General features: G+C 44.2%; 1 protein-coding gene across 11 annotated transcripts in view; it reads right to left on the minus strand.

The window, feature by feature from the left end:
* Positions 1-253: 253 nt before the first annotated feature.
* The window catches only part of WNK2 (WNK lysine deficient protein kinase 2), a 120,053-nt gene continuing 102,524 nt past the window's right edge, over positions 254-17,782 (minus strand). For 6 of the 11 annotated variants that reach the window (XM_050712743.1, XM_050712746.1, XM_050712740.1 and 3 more), the window contains one exon: positions 9,549-11,716. In XM_050712743.1, coding sequence (XP_050568700.1) covers positions 11,366-11,716 — 351 coding nt within the window. In that variant the 3' untranslated portion in view covers positions 9,549-11,365. Of the gene's footprint in view, positions 3,836-9,523; positions 11,717-17,782 lie in introns of those variants that run through there. The other 5 variants (XM_050712747.1, XM_035558207.2, XM_035558205.2 and 2 more) reach the window with 2 other exon arrangements.

The raw sequence follows: 17,782 nt of genomic DNA on the forward strand, positions 1-17,782 counted from the left end.
TGAAAAACTTTTCAACAGATTTTCCCTAAATCAGAAGCTATTAAAATATTTTACTGCTTCAGAAGCCCCTGTTGCAGGAAGCTAAGCTGCACTTTTAACATTTGCAATTGTTTCCTTCTATTACCACAAAAATCTATTTTTTTTTTTTTTGAGAAATTTAATTGTCTTTTCCCATGTGCACAGCTATGCTGATACTCTGAGTGCTTTCACTCCTTGCTCCAACAGCAGCCAGCCCTCCTGCCTCCACAGGCCCCGGCCTCGCGCCGCCACCCAGACCTCGCACCCACCTGCACCTCTCCTCATCCTGCCCGGTGCTGGTACCGGTGCTGTGCTTGGCACGTCCGAGAGATGAGCTGCAGTCACCACAGCTGCCTCCCCAACATGCCATGGCCACGTAACACTTTGGAACTTGCTCTGCACCTTGTGAGCAGATCTTGGAGGAATCTGACATAAATCTCCTCATTCTGCATGCCTCACGTACCTCCTCTATTAAATTTTGGGAAGCCTCGGTTCCAACCCCACAGCTGGGCTGTTTGGGTTCGGGACCGTTGTTTGATCCCACCTAAGCACCCACCACGCTTGCTGCATGGACACGGAAGCTGGTGCAGCCCTACTGCCTGCTTGCACGCTCACAAAGGCCTTGCTGACCCCTGCTGAAAGCCCCAGCAGCTGATGCCTCCAGCCATTCCTCCGGGAGAATTACACGCTCATTAACCTCATGGAAAACCTCAAAGCCAAGGCCTAATGCTGAGGACACCCTCAGGGATTGTTGGAGAAGATAAAGATGCCCATACCAATAACCCAGGAAATCTTCACTGCAAATTATCCTGAGACTTCAGCTGTTTTACGAGCAGGACTTCTAGGAGTTCTTCTACAATTTAGCTAACAAGTTTTTTTCTGATGTTTTGTATGCCTCTAAACCTCATAGCTACACTGTCAATAGATAGATTGCAAAAAATTGCTTATTTTTTTCTTAAACATTTGTTTTATGTTGAAAGTAATTCCAGAATACCTGGCAAGCACCAAGGAGCCCCACTCTCCTGGGCACGGCTATGCCTAGAGCAGATGAACTGGGTTGATTTCGTCGCACCCAGCGCCCACGTGGAAAGATTTATTTATTTATTTAGGTGGCATTTTTCCAGGAGGCAGCACAGGCCGGTGCGAGCCGCAGTGACTCACAGGGAGCACAGAGGAATATTTCCCAGGGCTCGGCACTGGGCAGTGGCTCACTGGCACGTGGCGATGCCAGCAGAGTGCCCCTGGGCTCCCACGCAAGGTGCCGGAAGCCTCACAGAATGCAAGCTCCACAGTAAGGTTTCAGACCAGAGACATTACCAGTGCCTTGAAATATTCACGGGGGCAATGAACTCAGTGAACTGCTGCAGGCGCTGCCTCGCTGTGAGCGGGTACAGGACACAGCCACCCTGTCTCAGCACTAGAGTATCAAAATCAACGTCAAAAAAAGGATGCCGAAAACACCTCATTCCCAATGGCCCCTCCCTGGGCACACTGAAGCAAGGACCAGAGCTAAGGGGCTCAGAACAGACTTGGGTCCCTACTAGCTCACGGCTGGAAGCAGCGGGCACCGAGATGCACCCGAGCATGGTGCTTCCCCCGCAGAGAATCCTCCTCACCGGCACACAGGGAGCAGCGTGAGCACCCCTAGCACTCCTCAGGGCTTGTACTTCAAACTGCAGTGCCAGCCTTCAGTATGTGGGCTACAGGAAAAAAAACAAGCAGCCTTTTGCAGACGAGATTAACTGAAGGTAGGTGGACTTGGCAGAGGTGGGGGAAACAAACATCCAGGGTTTGCTGCAGTTTTCACTCCTCACAGTTAACCCTGATGCTATCCCTATACTTAATCTGAATATTCACAGATGATTTTTAAATACTTATCTGGAGATGGAGGCTCTTTGGCTTCCTGAAGTTGTGGCTGAGGCCATGTAGGAGCCCAAGGTGTTGCAGAAGGAGCAACAAGGGTCGGGCACCAGAAAGCCTCTGGCAGAGCCCTGGAAGGCAACCGGCACCCCAGGAGGTACCGCAGGGCACTGCCCTGCAGAAAGGAGCCTTTTAGGGAACAAAAACGCCAGGTGATGGCAGAGCATGTTCCTGCCATGATCGCTGCCACAGGGACTCGTCCCAGGGCAGCACGTCAGGGACATGACACTGCTGTCCCCACACAGAGCGTGCTCAGCATGCTTGTGGCAGCCCAGGGGGGATGGCAGAGACCAAAGCAGCAAACGGAGGGTGCAGTGCTCAGCGGGACCCCACAGCTCCCCCCACTCACAAGGGGAACAAGTCCGGTCCCTCCTGCCAGCAGGAAAGCCAGAGGAAAGCAGCATTTCAGCAACAGCCCTCACCACTTGTCTAGCTCCTGCTGTCACGCAGGAGATTATTTCCATTTCCTTAGACGTGGGTAGAACAGGAGGCAACACAGAAGCACAAAGCACAAACATCTATTTTGGCCCTGAGGCTTCAGCTCTGAATTTACGGGACGTTTTAATGGTTTCTTGCTTCAGGGCTCTCGAGCTCCGAGGTGCCAGCAACAGACCTAAATCCACCCATGCTCTCAGCCGAGCTCAGGAGCAGGGGAAGCTAGCAGGTCAGAGCTGAGGTGGTAAGGAAATAGTGAACAGCAGCATCAAAATAAGATTTATTATTTAGAACTCAGAGTTGCAAGAGACAGACATGGCAGATAACAACGAAACAAAACGCCAGGCTCCAGCTACGAGAAGGGATGATAGGGAAAGGCTTGCGGGCAACTAGAAATTCTTATTTCTGTGGTACCAAAAACTGAGCGAACAGAACATCGCAGTCTGACACTGCCTATGGGGGGAGCCACCGAACTTTTTGGGTGCTCAGCAGCAGGTTGGAAGAGTTTGGGGCCAAAACATAACAGCAAAAGCAGCACTCTCTCCTGCTCCTCAGGAACAGCACTAAAAGCCACCTTTCTAAAGAAAAAAACAGTTGAGCAGTCCTTTATAATAAATGATTACTCATGAGATTATTGCTACAAACAGGTCTGTACACCACCTCAGCCTAGGAGACAGGTGAAGCCTATCATCAGCAAATCAAGAAAAAAAAAATCTCCCACCACATAATTTTAGCTTGTTGAAGGCACTTTAAAATCTTTTAAAAATTGCTCCAATTACTGACTCGTCTGCAGAAGGATTTTAGGCTTACATTTAAAATTAGAAGCGACTTGAGAACTGTATTCATCTCTGGCAAGAAAATGTGGCTGGTCTAGAAGAAAAAGAAAGGTGGGGGGAGAAAGGAAGTGACAGTACAAAGTTACTCTACAGTGAAGTCTCTGTAGGCTTCTTTACTTGATTTAACCAGATTTAAAATAGAGCATTCTCTTTACAGAAGAACAGCTCTGACTGTGAGAAATCACTTGGACTTGGAATTTATCTTCTTTTAACTACAACCTGAATACATGTGCCTAGCTTATTTTTTGAAAATGACTTAAATTACAATTAACTGAGTAAAACAAAAAGTATTGGAAAGAATGACTTCTCCTCCCTCTTCTCCAGAAGCTGCTCACAGGAACCTGGCTTACAACAGAAGGGAACGATTTGGAACAAAATCCTTTTCCCCCAAAATAATTTTCCTTTATTTTTGCATAACATTTTTGTATTTCCAACTATAAATAAAAAATGATTAGAAAGAAGTTACAAAATTGTGTAGAATGGACCAGAACGGCACAGAATTTCTCACACACGACAAATCATTTCCCATCTTCCTCTTCCTCCTCCTTAGCTGCAGCGGGACCTGGCGCTTGGCACCGTAGCTGTGGGGGCCACGTGTCAGTCGCTGGCGATCGCATTTTCAGAATCTAAAAAACAAAACGGCCACGTGAGATCACAGACCGCAGCGTGCTGAAGGCACTTCCACGAGAGCCACGTCAGGCACCGCACGAGAACAGAACCCGAAATCCTCACACTGAGAACGCGGCAGCACAAACGCTCCTACAGCGCCTCGCCGAGTTCTTCAGAGCAAGGTCCCCATTCGGACACGAGAGGCCACGCTGATGCCCAGGGTCCACAGCAGAAGAACCAGAAGGAAGCACAACGAGCACAAGGCTGAAGCAGCAGCAGCAGCTGCCCTGGAAGCCGTTGCATGCCCCACGCTCGGTGGCACGCGCCCCACCAGTGCACACCTACTGCACTGGGGACGCGTGCTGATGTCCTGCACTCTATGTCATGGCAGCATGCATGCTGGTTGTGGGATCTGCAGGCATGTATGCTTTGTATATGGCATACAGCTTGCTAGATTCTTCCAGAAAAGACACGGTGAGTCTTTCAGGGCAGAAGGGAATGCAAGATGCATAGGGGAGAAGCACATTACGCAAACAGACTGTTTGGCCTAGCTCCTGGGGTGGGTTCCTTGTTTAAGGCTTTGCTATCATTAAATTCAGTCCCAGTTTCCTCCCTCCCATCCTTCTTGCTCTGCCTGTTCATAGGAAGAATTGCTTTTAAAGGAAGTAAAATTATGTCTTGGTCATCATTCTTCCACACGGTTCTGCTCAACAGCAGTTCTGCAGACCCACCTGAATCCACCACTGTTCTCAACAGCTGCCCACTATTAATAACCAGTCCTGGCACAGAAGTTCATCCAGAAAAATGAAGTAAGACAAAATTAATGATCTCCAGGTAACAGGGAAAATCCTTACGACTGCAATGGGACTTACTCCAGCCTACACAGCAGGTCAGCCATAAAGCCAAAACCAGCGCAAGCTCTCCAGGTGCCCGGCTCTTGTTAGAAACCCTCACAGATACTTAGCCCACATCCCCAGGGACAACCTCTCCAATTCTAATTCTGAAGGCAGCCTGAACTTTTGACCAAAACCTGAAAGAGCAACATCAACAGCGCTGAAGAGATCAGTGAATTTAGCTATACTTAATTTTCTGTGCTAAGGAGAACCACGGAAAAAATTGCACCTAGCATCTTGAAGCTGCTGACTAGAGAGAAGGAAACGAGCACTAAGAAATATGTTAGGTATAGTTTTTCTAATCTAATAAACAAAATCTGAATGCTGAAGAAGTTTCTACATTATTTACAAAGTAACTGAAAGCAAACAAACAACAACACACAAGTAAATACTCTTTTGGGTTATTTTATGCCAATAACCTAAATAACATCCGCTTGAGAAGGACAGGGAGCCAGTTATTTCTTTTTAAATTCCCTAAGTTTTTAGGAGATGTCAGAACTCCTGAATATCTCTGGAAAACCTCGATAGACTCCAGACCCCCCAGCACAGCAGCTCAGGGGTTTCTGACCACATCCATCACATATCCCATAGCTCCAAGAGCGCAGCAGTGCCATGGGCGCACTCAGTGGGGCAGGCTGGGCCAGAGGCTTGGAGGAGCCTTAACAAGGAAAGGCAGAGTCTGGGGATCTGCTCCTTTCCAAGGGAAAAAAGAAATAACAGGCAACTACAACAACATGCTAAATATATGCTGCAAATCCATCCAGTGGCACTACATCAAAAGAAATTAATGCGAGTTTTCCTTCCTCAGACTTCAAAAAACCACGAGCTTGTCACAAGAATTCCACTGTTACAACAGATCCTTAATCAGACTAGGTTGTCTTCTATGCATAGCTTCTCCACACTTAACAAGGAAAATCTAAAGTTTAATGAGGCTGCGCATGTAAGAATGAAGGCTCGAATTATGCAGCCTCTAGACTTCTCCTGTGGAAGTTATTTCAAGTGAGAAGTTTTATAGTCAAATATAGATCCAAGCACATATAGCAGCAGTCTTGATATTACACCACAAGTATCACACGGGAGGAAAAAAAAAAGCAGAAAGGACCACATAATTCACAAAAGTTACTGCCTACTGCTACAAGCCTGACTTCCAGATGAATCAGTTACAAGTAATCTATTTACTGACAGCCAACGTCAGCACCACGGTACATCCAAATCCCTCTGAGCAACAAATTCTTTCATAATGCAGAATTTGTAACCTGACAGCTCCTAAAACCCATTTCATTATGTTGCACTTCTGCAGCTTATCTGCATTAATAAAAGAACAAACACAGCCAGGGCTTGAACACCCCCTTCCTGCTGCATCCACAGGGATGGCTCCACAGAGACCTTTGTGAAAACGCAAGTACTGCTCCAGTCAAAAACCACTGGCACGCATAAGTCACAGCACAACTCACCTCTGCTCGATGGTTAGTTTCAGCAATACAGACTGGAAAATAATTGTATTTACCAGGTTCATTCAGGAGAAACAACACAAGGATCAGCACAGCAGTCAGCCTGCATGAATACTCAGATGAAGCTCAGCTCAGATCTGCACTGGCGTAAGCACAAACCAACCAGAGCCCAACACCACAAAACAAACAAACAAACAAAAAACTCATGCTGAAGGATTCAATAAATAATAAATAACCAGCACAAGAAATTTCATGTGATCATGTTTTTGCTGTTTTATAAATTCAATTAGCAAGATAGTCATCCACAGAATCCCTTAGGTTGGAAAAGACCTCCAAGATCATCAAGTCCAGCTATTAAGGTTTACTACTAAACCACGTCCCTGAGCACCACATCTACACATCTTTTGAATACCCCAGGGATGGTGACTCAACCACTTCCCTGGGCAGCCTGTTCCGATGCCTCACAACTCTTTCAGTGAAGACATTTTTCCCGATATCCAACCTAAACCTCCCCTATTTGCTTGTGGACTCTACAGAGATTTTGCCCCTGTTCAGCAAACACATCCCTCTCCAGCACAGCCATCCTTTTCCACAAACATCACCAGAAATCTGGGACTGGGAAGGACAGACGAGGAACCAGGAGAATGCAAGAAACCTCACTAAGGTATTAAGCACAGTCTCAAACTACTGCATTTGTAACTTCTGTCCCCAAGCCGACACTTTCAAAAATATTATGGAAACTCAGCTGGGGAGCCCTCAGCAGCAAACCAGAAAACTAGGCAGTTTTTTGTCGTAGTAGCTAACTTCTGAGATACCCATCTTGCTCAAAAAGACTTGAAATCTTTGCCTATTTTGAGGCAGGAGGAGGAAAGCCCTGTAATGAGGTCAAGTAATTTCAGAACGGAGACTTCCGATTAAAACTCTCCAAAGCTGACTCCAAAGAATGTAGTACAGATGTTTTTCCCCACTCGAACAATGCCTGTAAAAAACTCGTGCTAATTGAACAGTACCGACACAAACACACTGAACGCAAAGCCTATGGAGCTTGCTTAGAAAAACTCTGAATGTTCTCTGAATTGAAAATACTGGGGCCACAAAAATGCTTTAATGGAAAAAGCAACTATTGAAAAAGTCAAGTTAAACTCTAACTGACTCAAAGGTATTAGTGATTTCCTTCCACAAATATCAAATGGCAAAACCTCCAATTTGATTGAGAAGTTCATCTCCAGAAATATTGGCATTTAATGTTAGGCACCTATTCCCGAATACAAATCTCTCTCTCCACGGGAGCACACAGACTACTACACTTGGCCAGCCAACTGGCCATTCAACTCATCATCTCGTCTTTGATAACAGTCCATGCCAAATATCTCAGAAAAAAACTAAAAGCTACATCAGACAGTGATGAAAGAGGAAAAAAGGAGCACTTTGCAGATAGGTGTCAAGTAATAGCTAAATAATATTTACTCTTAAAGTTGTAGAACGAAGACCAGAGTTTACGTGTGAGAAAAAAAAAGGACAGTTTTTGCATCATTCCTTTGAACAGATGCAGCGCCAGGGAGGCTGAACCAGGACCTGTGGCAGAAGAGCCCTGAAGCATGCAGGTTCCCCCCGCCTGCTCCCAGGCCAGGGATGCTGCGGAAAAACAGGATGCGATTCCGCAGCCAGATACTCCATCACGATGCGCGGCAATTAGAAAGCCTAATTAAGGGCGTATGGGCAAACTTAATTTGGCATCTCCTAACTACTGGGTGCGTGACTTGGCAGCTTGAAGTACTCCTTCAATATTTTGTGCCCCCCTCCAGCACTGCAGCACTGACCCCTCGGGTGCCTCCTGTTCCAGGTCGGAGCTGAGTGAAAGGAAAGGTCTCGGCCCAAGTTGTCTCAGTCTGGCACAACAAGCAGGCTGCTGACGGCTGGCTCACGCGCTGCGGCATGCCAGGCAGCCCTGCTGCCCGAGCAAGTACTGGTACCTGCAGTGCCTACACCCTTTCCTTTCCAAAAACTTTACGCAAAACACATGCATGTAGCTAAAAACACTGGTCCTATTTAAGTGGACTGTATTTAAGCGGACTTCCGATAAACAGTTTTGTAAGAAACAAAAATTGTTTCTTAAAGCACGAGAAAGACATCCAATGACAAACAGTAGTTTGGAGCAAGTCATCCCCCCCCCCCACACACACACTTTTCAAGGATGCAGGCAAAGTGCTATGGCCAGCACCTTTGCTCACATTTTACTCAAGAAGTTGTCCCCATTTGCTTAACTGCCACCGAGGGTCAAAGCGCCCTTCAGCACGATCAAGGATAATGCAATGTAGCTGGAACTTAATGGTCGGAAGAACTGAAGCCAAGATGGCTATCAGAAAATTAAAATCATGAATATTGAAATGAAAGCATTGACCTCTGGCCCCAACACTAGCTAAAGACGCCCTAGTTAGGAATGCAGAGACTAGAAGGTTGAAAGTTTCATTTTAGAAGAGCAAACCAACACGTCCGTCTCCAAATCAAAACTGGCACCGGGAAGCCATGTTGCTCATGTAGGCCGCACGCTGGGCGCACACCGCATCACCGGCTCTGCACAGGTGCTCGGTGCATGCAACACAGCCATCTGCCTGGGAGAGGAGAAGGGAGGGGAGGAGAGGAGAGAAGAGGAGAAGGTATGGGAGGGATGCTCCTAGCAAACTGTAGTGCAGGCCTGGCGCTTGGAAACGTGCGCAGCACGCACAGCAAAGCCATGTGGGTTGGATGTGCAGGAACACAGAAGCAGAAGTACCGAACCCCTGCCTGCACGTCCCTTCCTAATTTCTACTGCAGCCCACACCGATGGCAGCAACTGCCAGGAGCACGCATGTGGCAGACTTGTACCAGGGCCAAGTTTCGTATCTGCCCTCCCTCACTTTTAAATTATGCCAAGATCAAGTTAACGGGGCTTCCCTGGTATTTTTCAGTGTAGGATGTACCCAGTCCAAACACCTCATTCACCACCTACCAAACTCTAGCATCCTCATTTGTACCGTCTGAAGATACCAGCTGCTTAAAATAACCCATTTACTGTTCTGGTCTGGCCTGCTCTGCAGCAGCAGAGCACCAGAAATACCGCAGCAGCAGGGACGTCTCAAGCAACGCAGCCTGCGAGTCGGCACTACGCCACTTCTGGTGCACACTTTCACGTCTACAGCTGCAGGAGGTGGGACATGGCAGCTCTGGGCACAGGCTGAGGAACAGCAAAGGCATCGCATCTGCTCCTTACGCACAAGACAAAGGATAGAAGTCTGGAAAACAAATGCAGAGTTACCCGGGAGAGCTGGGAATTAACACGCTTCTACGTTTCAGAAAAACACTGGGGTTTTCACACAGTTTTCAAGCACAAAATGTTTATTTTTCTTCTTTTTAATCTATACAATTTCTTGGGCCTCTTAGTGCCACTGACTTTGTCAGTATACAAGGGATGGACTATACAACAGGCAATAGCAACATAAACTGTAAGATTCAGTGCAAGCTGAAGGAAAACTGGTGTGAGAACATATTTTCCATGTTTGCTCATGAAGCATACAGACATGAATCTAAAAAACCCAAACAAATTAAAAGATACATGTTACAGAGAACAGAAATCTCTTACTACAGTAAGTATTTTGCCCAGGCAGAAGACTCTGCATAATTGTCTATAAAATTCAATTCTAACTGAATTGATGGAATAATATATTCAAAGGGTACAAACAAAATAATTTAGACAGATATAATGCTCAAAGTACAATAGAACTATACAATTCACAGCTTGGCAGCACAAGACATCTCTGCCCGTCAGCAGACAGTATAGAATGTCATTGCAGTAGAGATACAGAGCAACGCGCCTCCAAATTTGACTGCATGTTTTGTTACCTGTGCCTGTAATGATGGCTCTTAGTGCTTTCTATTAAAATGAAACTTACCATCAGCAAATCAGTTTTAGTGGTTATCTTGTGCCTTTAGACTGAGAGGTGCAGATGTAGACTCTATGTACAGTAAAATGGGCAAAAAGCAACTTGCAAACAGGAGAGAGGTGTCCATGCCACCTACAGTGCAAACTTAATTAAAATAATAAAAAAAAAAATCAAACAAAAAGGTGGTGAGACTCCAAAACTGAAGCATTCATTGGTCATATAGGAAAAAAGAAAAATAATAGCTTCACATTTTTATTCCACTTCGATGTGAACATGGTTAGCACTTCAGTGACAAAACCCCATTCTTAACCTCGGCTGCTGAACTGAAGGCAGAGCGCACGCACGTGCTGTACTTACACAACTCTTACAGGGACCTGGGGACGTGCTCCTGTGATCGAGGTTTCAGTTAGAATTTTCACTTAGGAAACATGCATGGCTTTGTAATTTAACTAAATTATAAAAGCCCAGTAGGGGAAAGAAAACATAGTCCGATTTGGTGCTGATCTGGAAGAAAGCAGTATTTGCCTGCCTGTTATGAAGTAAGTTGCCGTCTACAGCAACTTCACCAGAGACTGCGTAAGGGAATGAATTGCACTGCCCGAAGAAAGCTATTACCTGTTCTTATATACAACTGACTGGGATCATCCTGTAAATGCTCCTACTTTAAAATGTGCATTTCACTAGTCCTCGTACAAACAAATAAATTTCAATCAGTATCTCAAACAAATCTGACCTCACAATTTTTTTTGAAAGCCTCAGCAATGAAAATTCAACCCATGAATTAAAAGTGAAGCATTTACAGCAGAATGAAACTGATGAAGAACTTCAACTGTAAACCTTCGGTATCATTGCAAATAAAAAGAACTTTAATTCACAAGCAAATTGTAAATAAAATACACCTTTCAAATATTTGTATATCTCTTTCCAGCTGGAACTGAAAAGCTTATATTCAAGGCACTGTACTCCTGCAGGGTTAGTACAATTTGCTAGTCATCAATTCAAGTACATCAACTTTAAGGATTGCAAGTGTAAAACATCAGAACACAACATAATAAAGTGTCTTTAGCAATGAAATATATGCAAATATTGCCATAACAACAACCGATCTTTTGTGAAAACCCTTCACAGTGATTGCTTGATGCGGTGTATGGCTGTCTATGCTAGCAGGCCTGGCCTGGGGCCAGTGGCAGACCCACACCTCTTCCGACACATATGGCAGCTACAGATCAAACATTCCACGTTACAACGTCGAAATCGTTGTTACCTATCAACAGGCAACAGAGCTATGTCGTTCTCATGTGCGGGCCCGGCGGGTCGGCCGGGGGCTGCTGCAGTGGCACGGGGTACATCTGCAAGCAAGTTTTGCCGAGAGCCGAGAAGCGAGCAAGGCTCTGCCCTCCTACCAGCCCCGGCCGCGCTGCCGCCCCTGACCACTGCACTCCGTAAAGCGGCGTAGGGAACACTCCTCCGTATTGACAAAGAGGCATCACATAGGGCGTTACTGGGCCAGAAAGGGTAGTACCTGGCATAGGCACTGGCAGGGATGGTGAAACTCCGGGAGTTAGTGCAGCTGACATGGGGCAAGACACTGGAACAATGCACCTTTTCCCCAATCCTGTTCTTACTGAATTAACCTACAAAAAGAAAAATAAAAAAGCATGGCTATTAAGCTTCTATTTTCCTAACTGCAGGACGCAGTGCTGTCATGCACGGGGAGGACGGCTCGTTTCTGGCCTGCTGGCAGCAGCAAGTAGCTCCCACGCCTGCGCTGCTCCCTCCAGCAGCACGATCCAGCCCTGGCCCGCGGGGCCTCTTGCTGTCTGCACACACTGGTGGTGGTGATTTTTTACTTTTGTTTTTTGAAAATTAACAGCAAAGGTTGATACAGGGAGGAGGGGAAGGGTGTACTATTGAAGGAGCCAGGAGATATCACTGAACAGGTGAGAACGTAATGCCACAAAATCTGTGAAAAACCTCCACTGTCCATAGTAGCCCCATTATCCCTCCTTACTACTGGATATCATGCACAGAAGTAAATGAAGCAAGCCGAATGCAAAATATTAAACTAAATCTCATACTGAACTTAAATCCCTTCCCAAAGCAGCTTTTCAAAAATCCAGCAAGTATTTCTGTAGAAGGGTATTTGTGCTCGCTGAACTAAGGGTGGCAAGAATGGAAAGAGATTTTCCATGGAGGTTAAATATCCATGCAACATCCAGCGCTGGTGGTGGCTGCGGTCAGGTCAGGTAAATGAGCAAGGACCCAGCAGGAGCTGATCCTGCCCCAGGGGCTGCTGGAGTCAGTCCCACTATTTTGCTAAGATTCTATTACCATTCACTTCAAATATTCTGCTTTTGCATGCTAGGCTCAAGGAAAGAGCTTTCCTCCTAAACATGTGGATGGCAGGGCTTCCCGAATTACACGCTTTGTAATGCACAATGCCACAGAAACAATTATACAAAATGCTACCCGGTCTCTCTCTGGATGGGATTTACAATGTTTCCTCGCATTTTAAATTCCACATAATTTACAACTCCCTGCCATGGTTCCCACCAAGCCAGCACCTATTCATGACATAAACAATACTCTTTCAGTTTGGGAGTATCCCATTAATACCAAAATATTTCACGTTAAACTAATAAAATTGGCATGAAGGTTAAATTTCAGAGGAGACATGAATATATGTATAAGACTGCGTGGAATGCTTACTCTAAGTTTCTGGTTTTAGTCTCTCGTCTCAATTAAAAATCAAAATTTACTGATTTACTGATATGGGGCATTAACCTGTGATCTAGAGTGAATTTTAGAAAAACACGAAAATATCCAATACCCTTTTTTGCTTCACTACCTCCAGTTCTAATCTGAAACTTGAATCTGATGTTGAGCATCAAACTAAGAGAAAATGCTACTTTGGCATAATGAATGCTAAATCACTAATGTATAAAAATCCACCAAAACTAACAGCAGAATCCAAAGAACAATAAACAGAGGAACTAGGTACATATAAATTTATAAGATGTGATGACATCTTTAAGCTATTATTATAACCATGCTTTAACATCCTCAAAATGATAGTTTCCACCAAACTAGACAGCTTTGAGTGGTTGACAAAGGATAGCTGTAAAGGTACCTAACCAAAATATGCAATTTCTTATAGAACCCATAGATTTATAATGTAGCACTGAAAACATAAGGTGGCATTTTAAATCATTTACAGGACATTTTAGGTCCTGTTTAAATATTATAACCGGCAAAAGCTTTTTCTCAGATCTTTTCAAATGCTGAGAAATCTACTTCTACCCAATTCTTTATCCTTTCTTTCTCAGCTACATTCCTCAGTGAAGCAGCAGCCATATTTAAGACTATCTATGTGCAGCCACGAATAAAGTGTCACCATGCTGCAAACCCAAACATTACACATACACATTAAAATCTGTTCGTGTCGTGACAAATGCATATTCATGATTTAAGGTTGCTTCCTCTACCTTCGCGTGCCTCAGACAAGCAAATCACACACCGTGAGAGGCAACACGACACCTAGCTCCTGCATCTTCCCCTGTGCAGAAGCCCCTTCGTCAAAACCATTTTTAAACCATGATTGTTGGACCATCTGTAATGAATCGATACCAATGGAGGCTGAAACAACCCTTCCTCCAGCATGCCAATACTGACTGGAACATCAAGATCAGCAAGCACCGGTACAGTCCTCAAAACACACAAGGAGTTATGTTCCCTAGCTTTAGGAAAGCCATGGAGACTGCGGTCACCTTGCTAACAAAATTCAAAGCTCCCCACTTGCTCGGGTGTCCTCTCCTGTAGCTATCATCCCATCATTTTTGCAAGATTGCTCAAAAAGTGCAAGTTCTGGTATCAGCAGCTGATTCCAAAATGTGCAACAGTTACTAAGCACTATGACACACTACATCCTAGTGACAACAAGGCTTCAGTTTCCACAGCATCTTCTGGGCTTTGGTGCTCTACCTGCAGCTTGAAGATGGGTGCAAATCCGTTGCTTCATACTGAAGCTATCTTGGGAATTGAAAGCAAGAGGTACAATACCAGAATCCTGCAACAGCTCAAGCAGCCCATGTTTAGAGGTCACTGAAAACATTGTTCTAACAATAGCCCACATTCATACTTTTTTTTTTTTAATCCTAATTTTCCTGCAGGAAGGTGAAGTAAAAGTGGTGTTTTTCCTTTCTAATTCAACTTTAGATGATGAAACACTAGCAATGCAGAATGAGATTACAGGACTTAGCTAACTATGGATGGCATTACTTCATTTGTAATATTACAATATTAATTTACTTCTGTTTGTTCTGCTGCCTGTCTAGAGCTTTGTAACATCAGCTGACCTGGCCATAAGCAGGCTGAATTGACAGACAGTCTCAAACTTGATGAATTTGCACAAGCAGTGCAAAATTTACACCTGTCATCACCACGTAAAGTAAGTGTCTGCTAGAGACATTTAACAGGGATTTTAAAATTATTATTATTTTTTTGGAAGGGAGAAGAGGTTGATATCCTAAAACGTATTCTATGTTGAACAGGAAGGGAGGTTTTGTTCTCCCTCTTTCCCTCTGCATCTGAATTAGCCCTTTCTACAGAAGCAATATACTTAATGAACATACATCACCACACGAAGAGCGCTTAACCACTTCACTATCTAAGGGGAAAGCCTTGAAAGGGGACCCACACAGACACGGGCACCTAGGGCTGCATCTCTGCCCGCTGCCTTCCACCTGCTCGCTCGCTGTCCCCCTGCATCAAACCCTGCCCCAAGTGCTCACACACATCCCTGCTAGCTACGAACACCTTCGTGCTCCTGCTCCCCAGATGTCTGCTTCTTACTGCCAGTCTTCACTTTGCTGCCATTTACTCCTGGTCCCCAAACCATACATGTTCATTTGGAGAATAAGAATAATATACACATGAACAAGAACATACACAAGAAACATATGTGAAAACAAAACACACACCCCAACTGGACAAAAGCTATGGCAGTACAGAAAAAATATCTGTTCTTTGGACTCATTTTTTCAATTCTCTGCCTTGTCATCATGTGTCACCAAGCTCTAAAATTCCCCTTTATATATATTATATATATTTATATATAATTCATAGCTACAGTACTGTGAATGTATATAGCTAATAGTTATGTATTACTTATAAACTTTATAAATATCTGTTTTTATGTTAGAACAGATGAAACCAGCTAATTCTGCTGTGACACCATAACTATCACAACCCATTCTAAAAAAGAAGGATTTAAATATTTTTTTCTTTCAGCTGCATGTTGATGGCTATGTATTAGCATTACTGTTGTACTTCTGCACAGCCCAACTACCACTGAAATGAAACCGAATAACAGAACAGGTTAGTGCTGGCTGCCAGCACAAGCAGGGCAAGGATGCTAATACTTGTTTATCACCCTTTTCCAGTTTACTGAAAACCCAAAGTTATGAGGTGTTACTAAAGATTTGTGTTTATCCTTCCAGGCTCCTGGAAAGCTATTCTGACATTCAGAGCGAGAAAGCAGCTTGGAACAGCTCCAAGCACAGATTCATCATATTTTTATTATTCTTTCAATCCAATGGACATGGAAGACAGTAAAAGGTGTTAATAGTCCTTCTGCTCTGTTTTCACACCTGTAGCTATCTCCAGAGCACCTGCTTCCCAGGCAGCCAGCTCATTAAAACCAAGATGGACTAAACGCAAACAGATGTGCAGCTATTACTGACAGTGCCTAAACCACAGCACATGTCACCGACTGACAGACCCGCATGCTTCACAGAAACAGCCGCGTTATGGACTCAGAGCACGTTTACAGCTTTTTTTTGGTAATAGGTTTTTCTTTAAAACCCATGTAGCCATGTCACAGTATGAGGGAAGAAAACATTTTTGCTACACCTTTTCCTCCCAGGCATCCTCAGATAATACCTTTAAGCACACAATATCCAGTACTCTTTACATGCAAAGCAGCTCACATTCCTAGATGGCGGTAACCACAATTACCTGGAAGAAAGGATTATTTCATCATGCCTTCGACATGGATGAGCATGCTAGAAATAGCTATTTTCAGGCAGTTTGACTTTAATTTTTCCTAGTATCTCCTACTACCTTTCAAATTACTGAAAATGAGAATCCATTCATGTTTCCATGCTCACATAAAACCTCTGAAGAGGAACATCTCAGTGCTCTTGTAATAGAATTGGAAGCCTGAAGGTTCCCCCACAAGCTTCTAATATGTATCAAGATTTGCAGCCAAGCTGACAGGCAATTTTTTGCTGATGGAATTGTCATTTCCAGAGAAATAAAGCAGAATTTCAAGTCTACCCTTGCATCCCAATTATTTTACTGCTTTCTATACTCTGACAACAAAAAGGAAGAAAATAAAACCACTAACTCTTGAGGCAGCTTATTAAACACTCCATTAATTTCTCTTCTGAGCCAATTTCCACCTTAAAAAGTAGCCTTAGTTAAAAAAAAAGATACCAATAACATATAGTATTCACACAGCAAACAATTTGCTGCTGTTCGTTAGAAGCATCTTCGGGGGAGGGAGGAGGAGGGAGAGAGGGACAAATCCAAAAACCAGAACACCTCAGGAAAGTTGTGATCAGTATGTTATCAGGAAAGTTAGTTCTCTGTTTCCACAGTGAAAGACCTGAAAACAGCTAAACTACCTTATGTATTGATAGCAGTGGTTGGACAGCAGTAGAGAAACAACCAACAAATGTACCCCTACCGATGTTTTGTTACAATTTTACTTTAGCCTAGAGATTGGGAAAATGAACACAGAAGAAAGGGGCCATCTGGTCCAATGCCTTCTTGGTCATACCTTGTGTAACACAAGTCCCAAACCTGCACCCCAGGAAGATGCCCATCAGCTACATGGAGGAGCTCTGCATGGTGCTGAGTCCTGGGGCTTTCCCTAGAGCCAACAGAGCACTATGGGATAATTCACATTGCTTCTACTCCTGTTTAAAAGCTCTTCAAGCTCGGACATCTTTCTTTCCAATAAACTCCAGAGGACATTTCAAAACAAAGGCATGAACACCGCCTCCTGGCCCTCATTGCCAAGTGTCACACTGGACCAGCATTAGCTTCTCCCACAACAAAATACCCAGTTTGAAGGTAGGAGGCAACCTGCTCTCCTACTTTGCTGCTGCTTTGTTCAAATGTTTAGCCATTGGCACTGCCAAAAAAAATAAAAATAAAGAGCTAAGTAACACCACATTTCCAATTTATCTAGCCTTTATTTCCAACATAAAGCTTTTTTTTAATTTTTTTTTATAACTTTCTCTGGTGGGCTGGAAATCTGTTTAGTGTTCCTCAATTCTTTTATTGCAAAGGTATTCTTGTATTTAACCACAAGGAAAACAAAAATATGGTGTTAACAGATGGACTGAAGAAGAACAGCCTGAGCTTTATAGTCTCCCTGTTAGGAAGCTATTTTTTCCTTCCTTTATGTGATTTCCTGAGTTCTTTTTGCCTAATACCTTTTTAAAACATGGACTCAACACTGATTTAGTGCAAGTATAACATCTCCCCATATAACTCATTACTCCAAGAACTGGCATTTTTGGGTCACTTGTCTGGCTGTCCAGGCTAAGCGTCCTTTCTCACAGTTTCCCCCCTGCTCTTTGGGCTATTCTTCTCCTAACACTGTGAAGCATTCTCCTGCCTTCACTTCAGAT

This window comes from Cygnus atratus, chromosome 10 (genome assembly GCF_013377495.2).
Source record: "Cygnus atratus isolate AKBS03 ecotype Queensland, Australia chromosome 10, CAtr_DNAZoo_HiC_assembly, whole genome shotgun sequence".
NCBI lineage: Eukaryota > Metazoa > Chordata > Aves > Anseriformes > Anatidae > Cygnus > Cygnus atratus.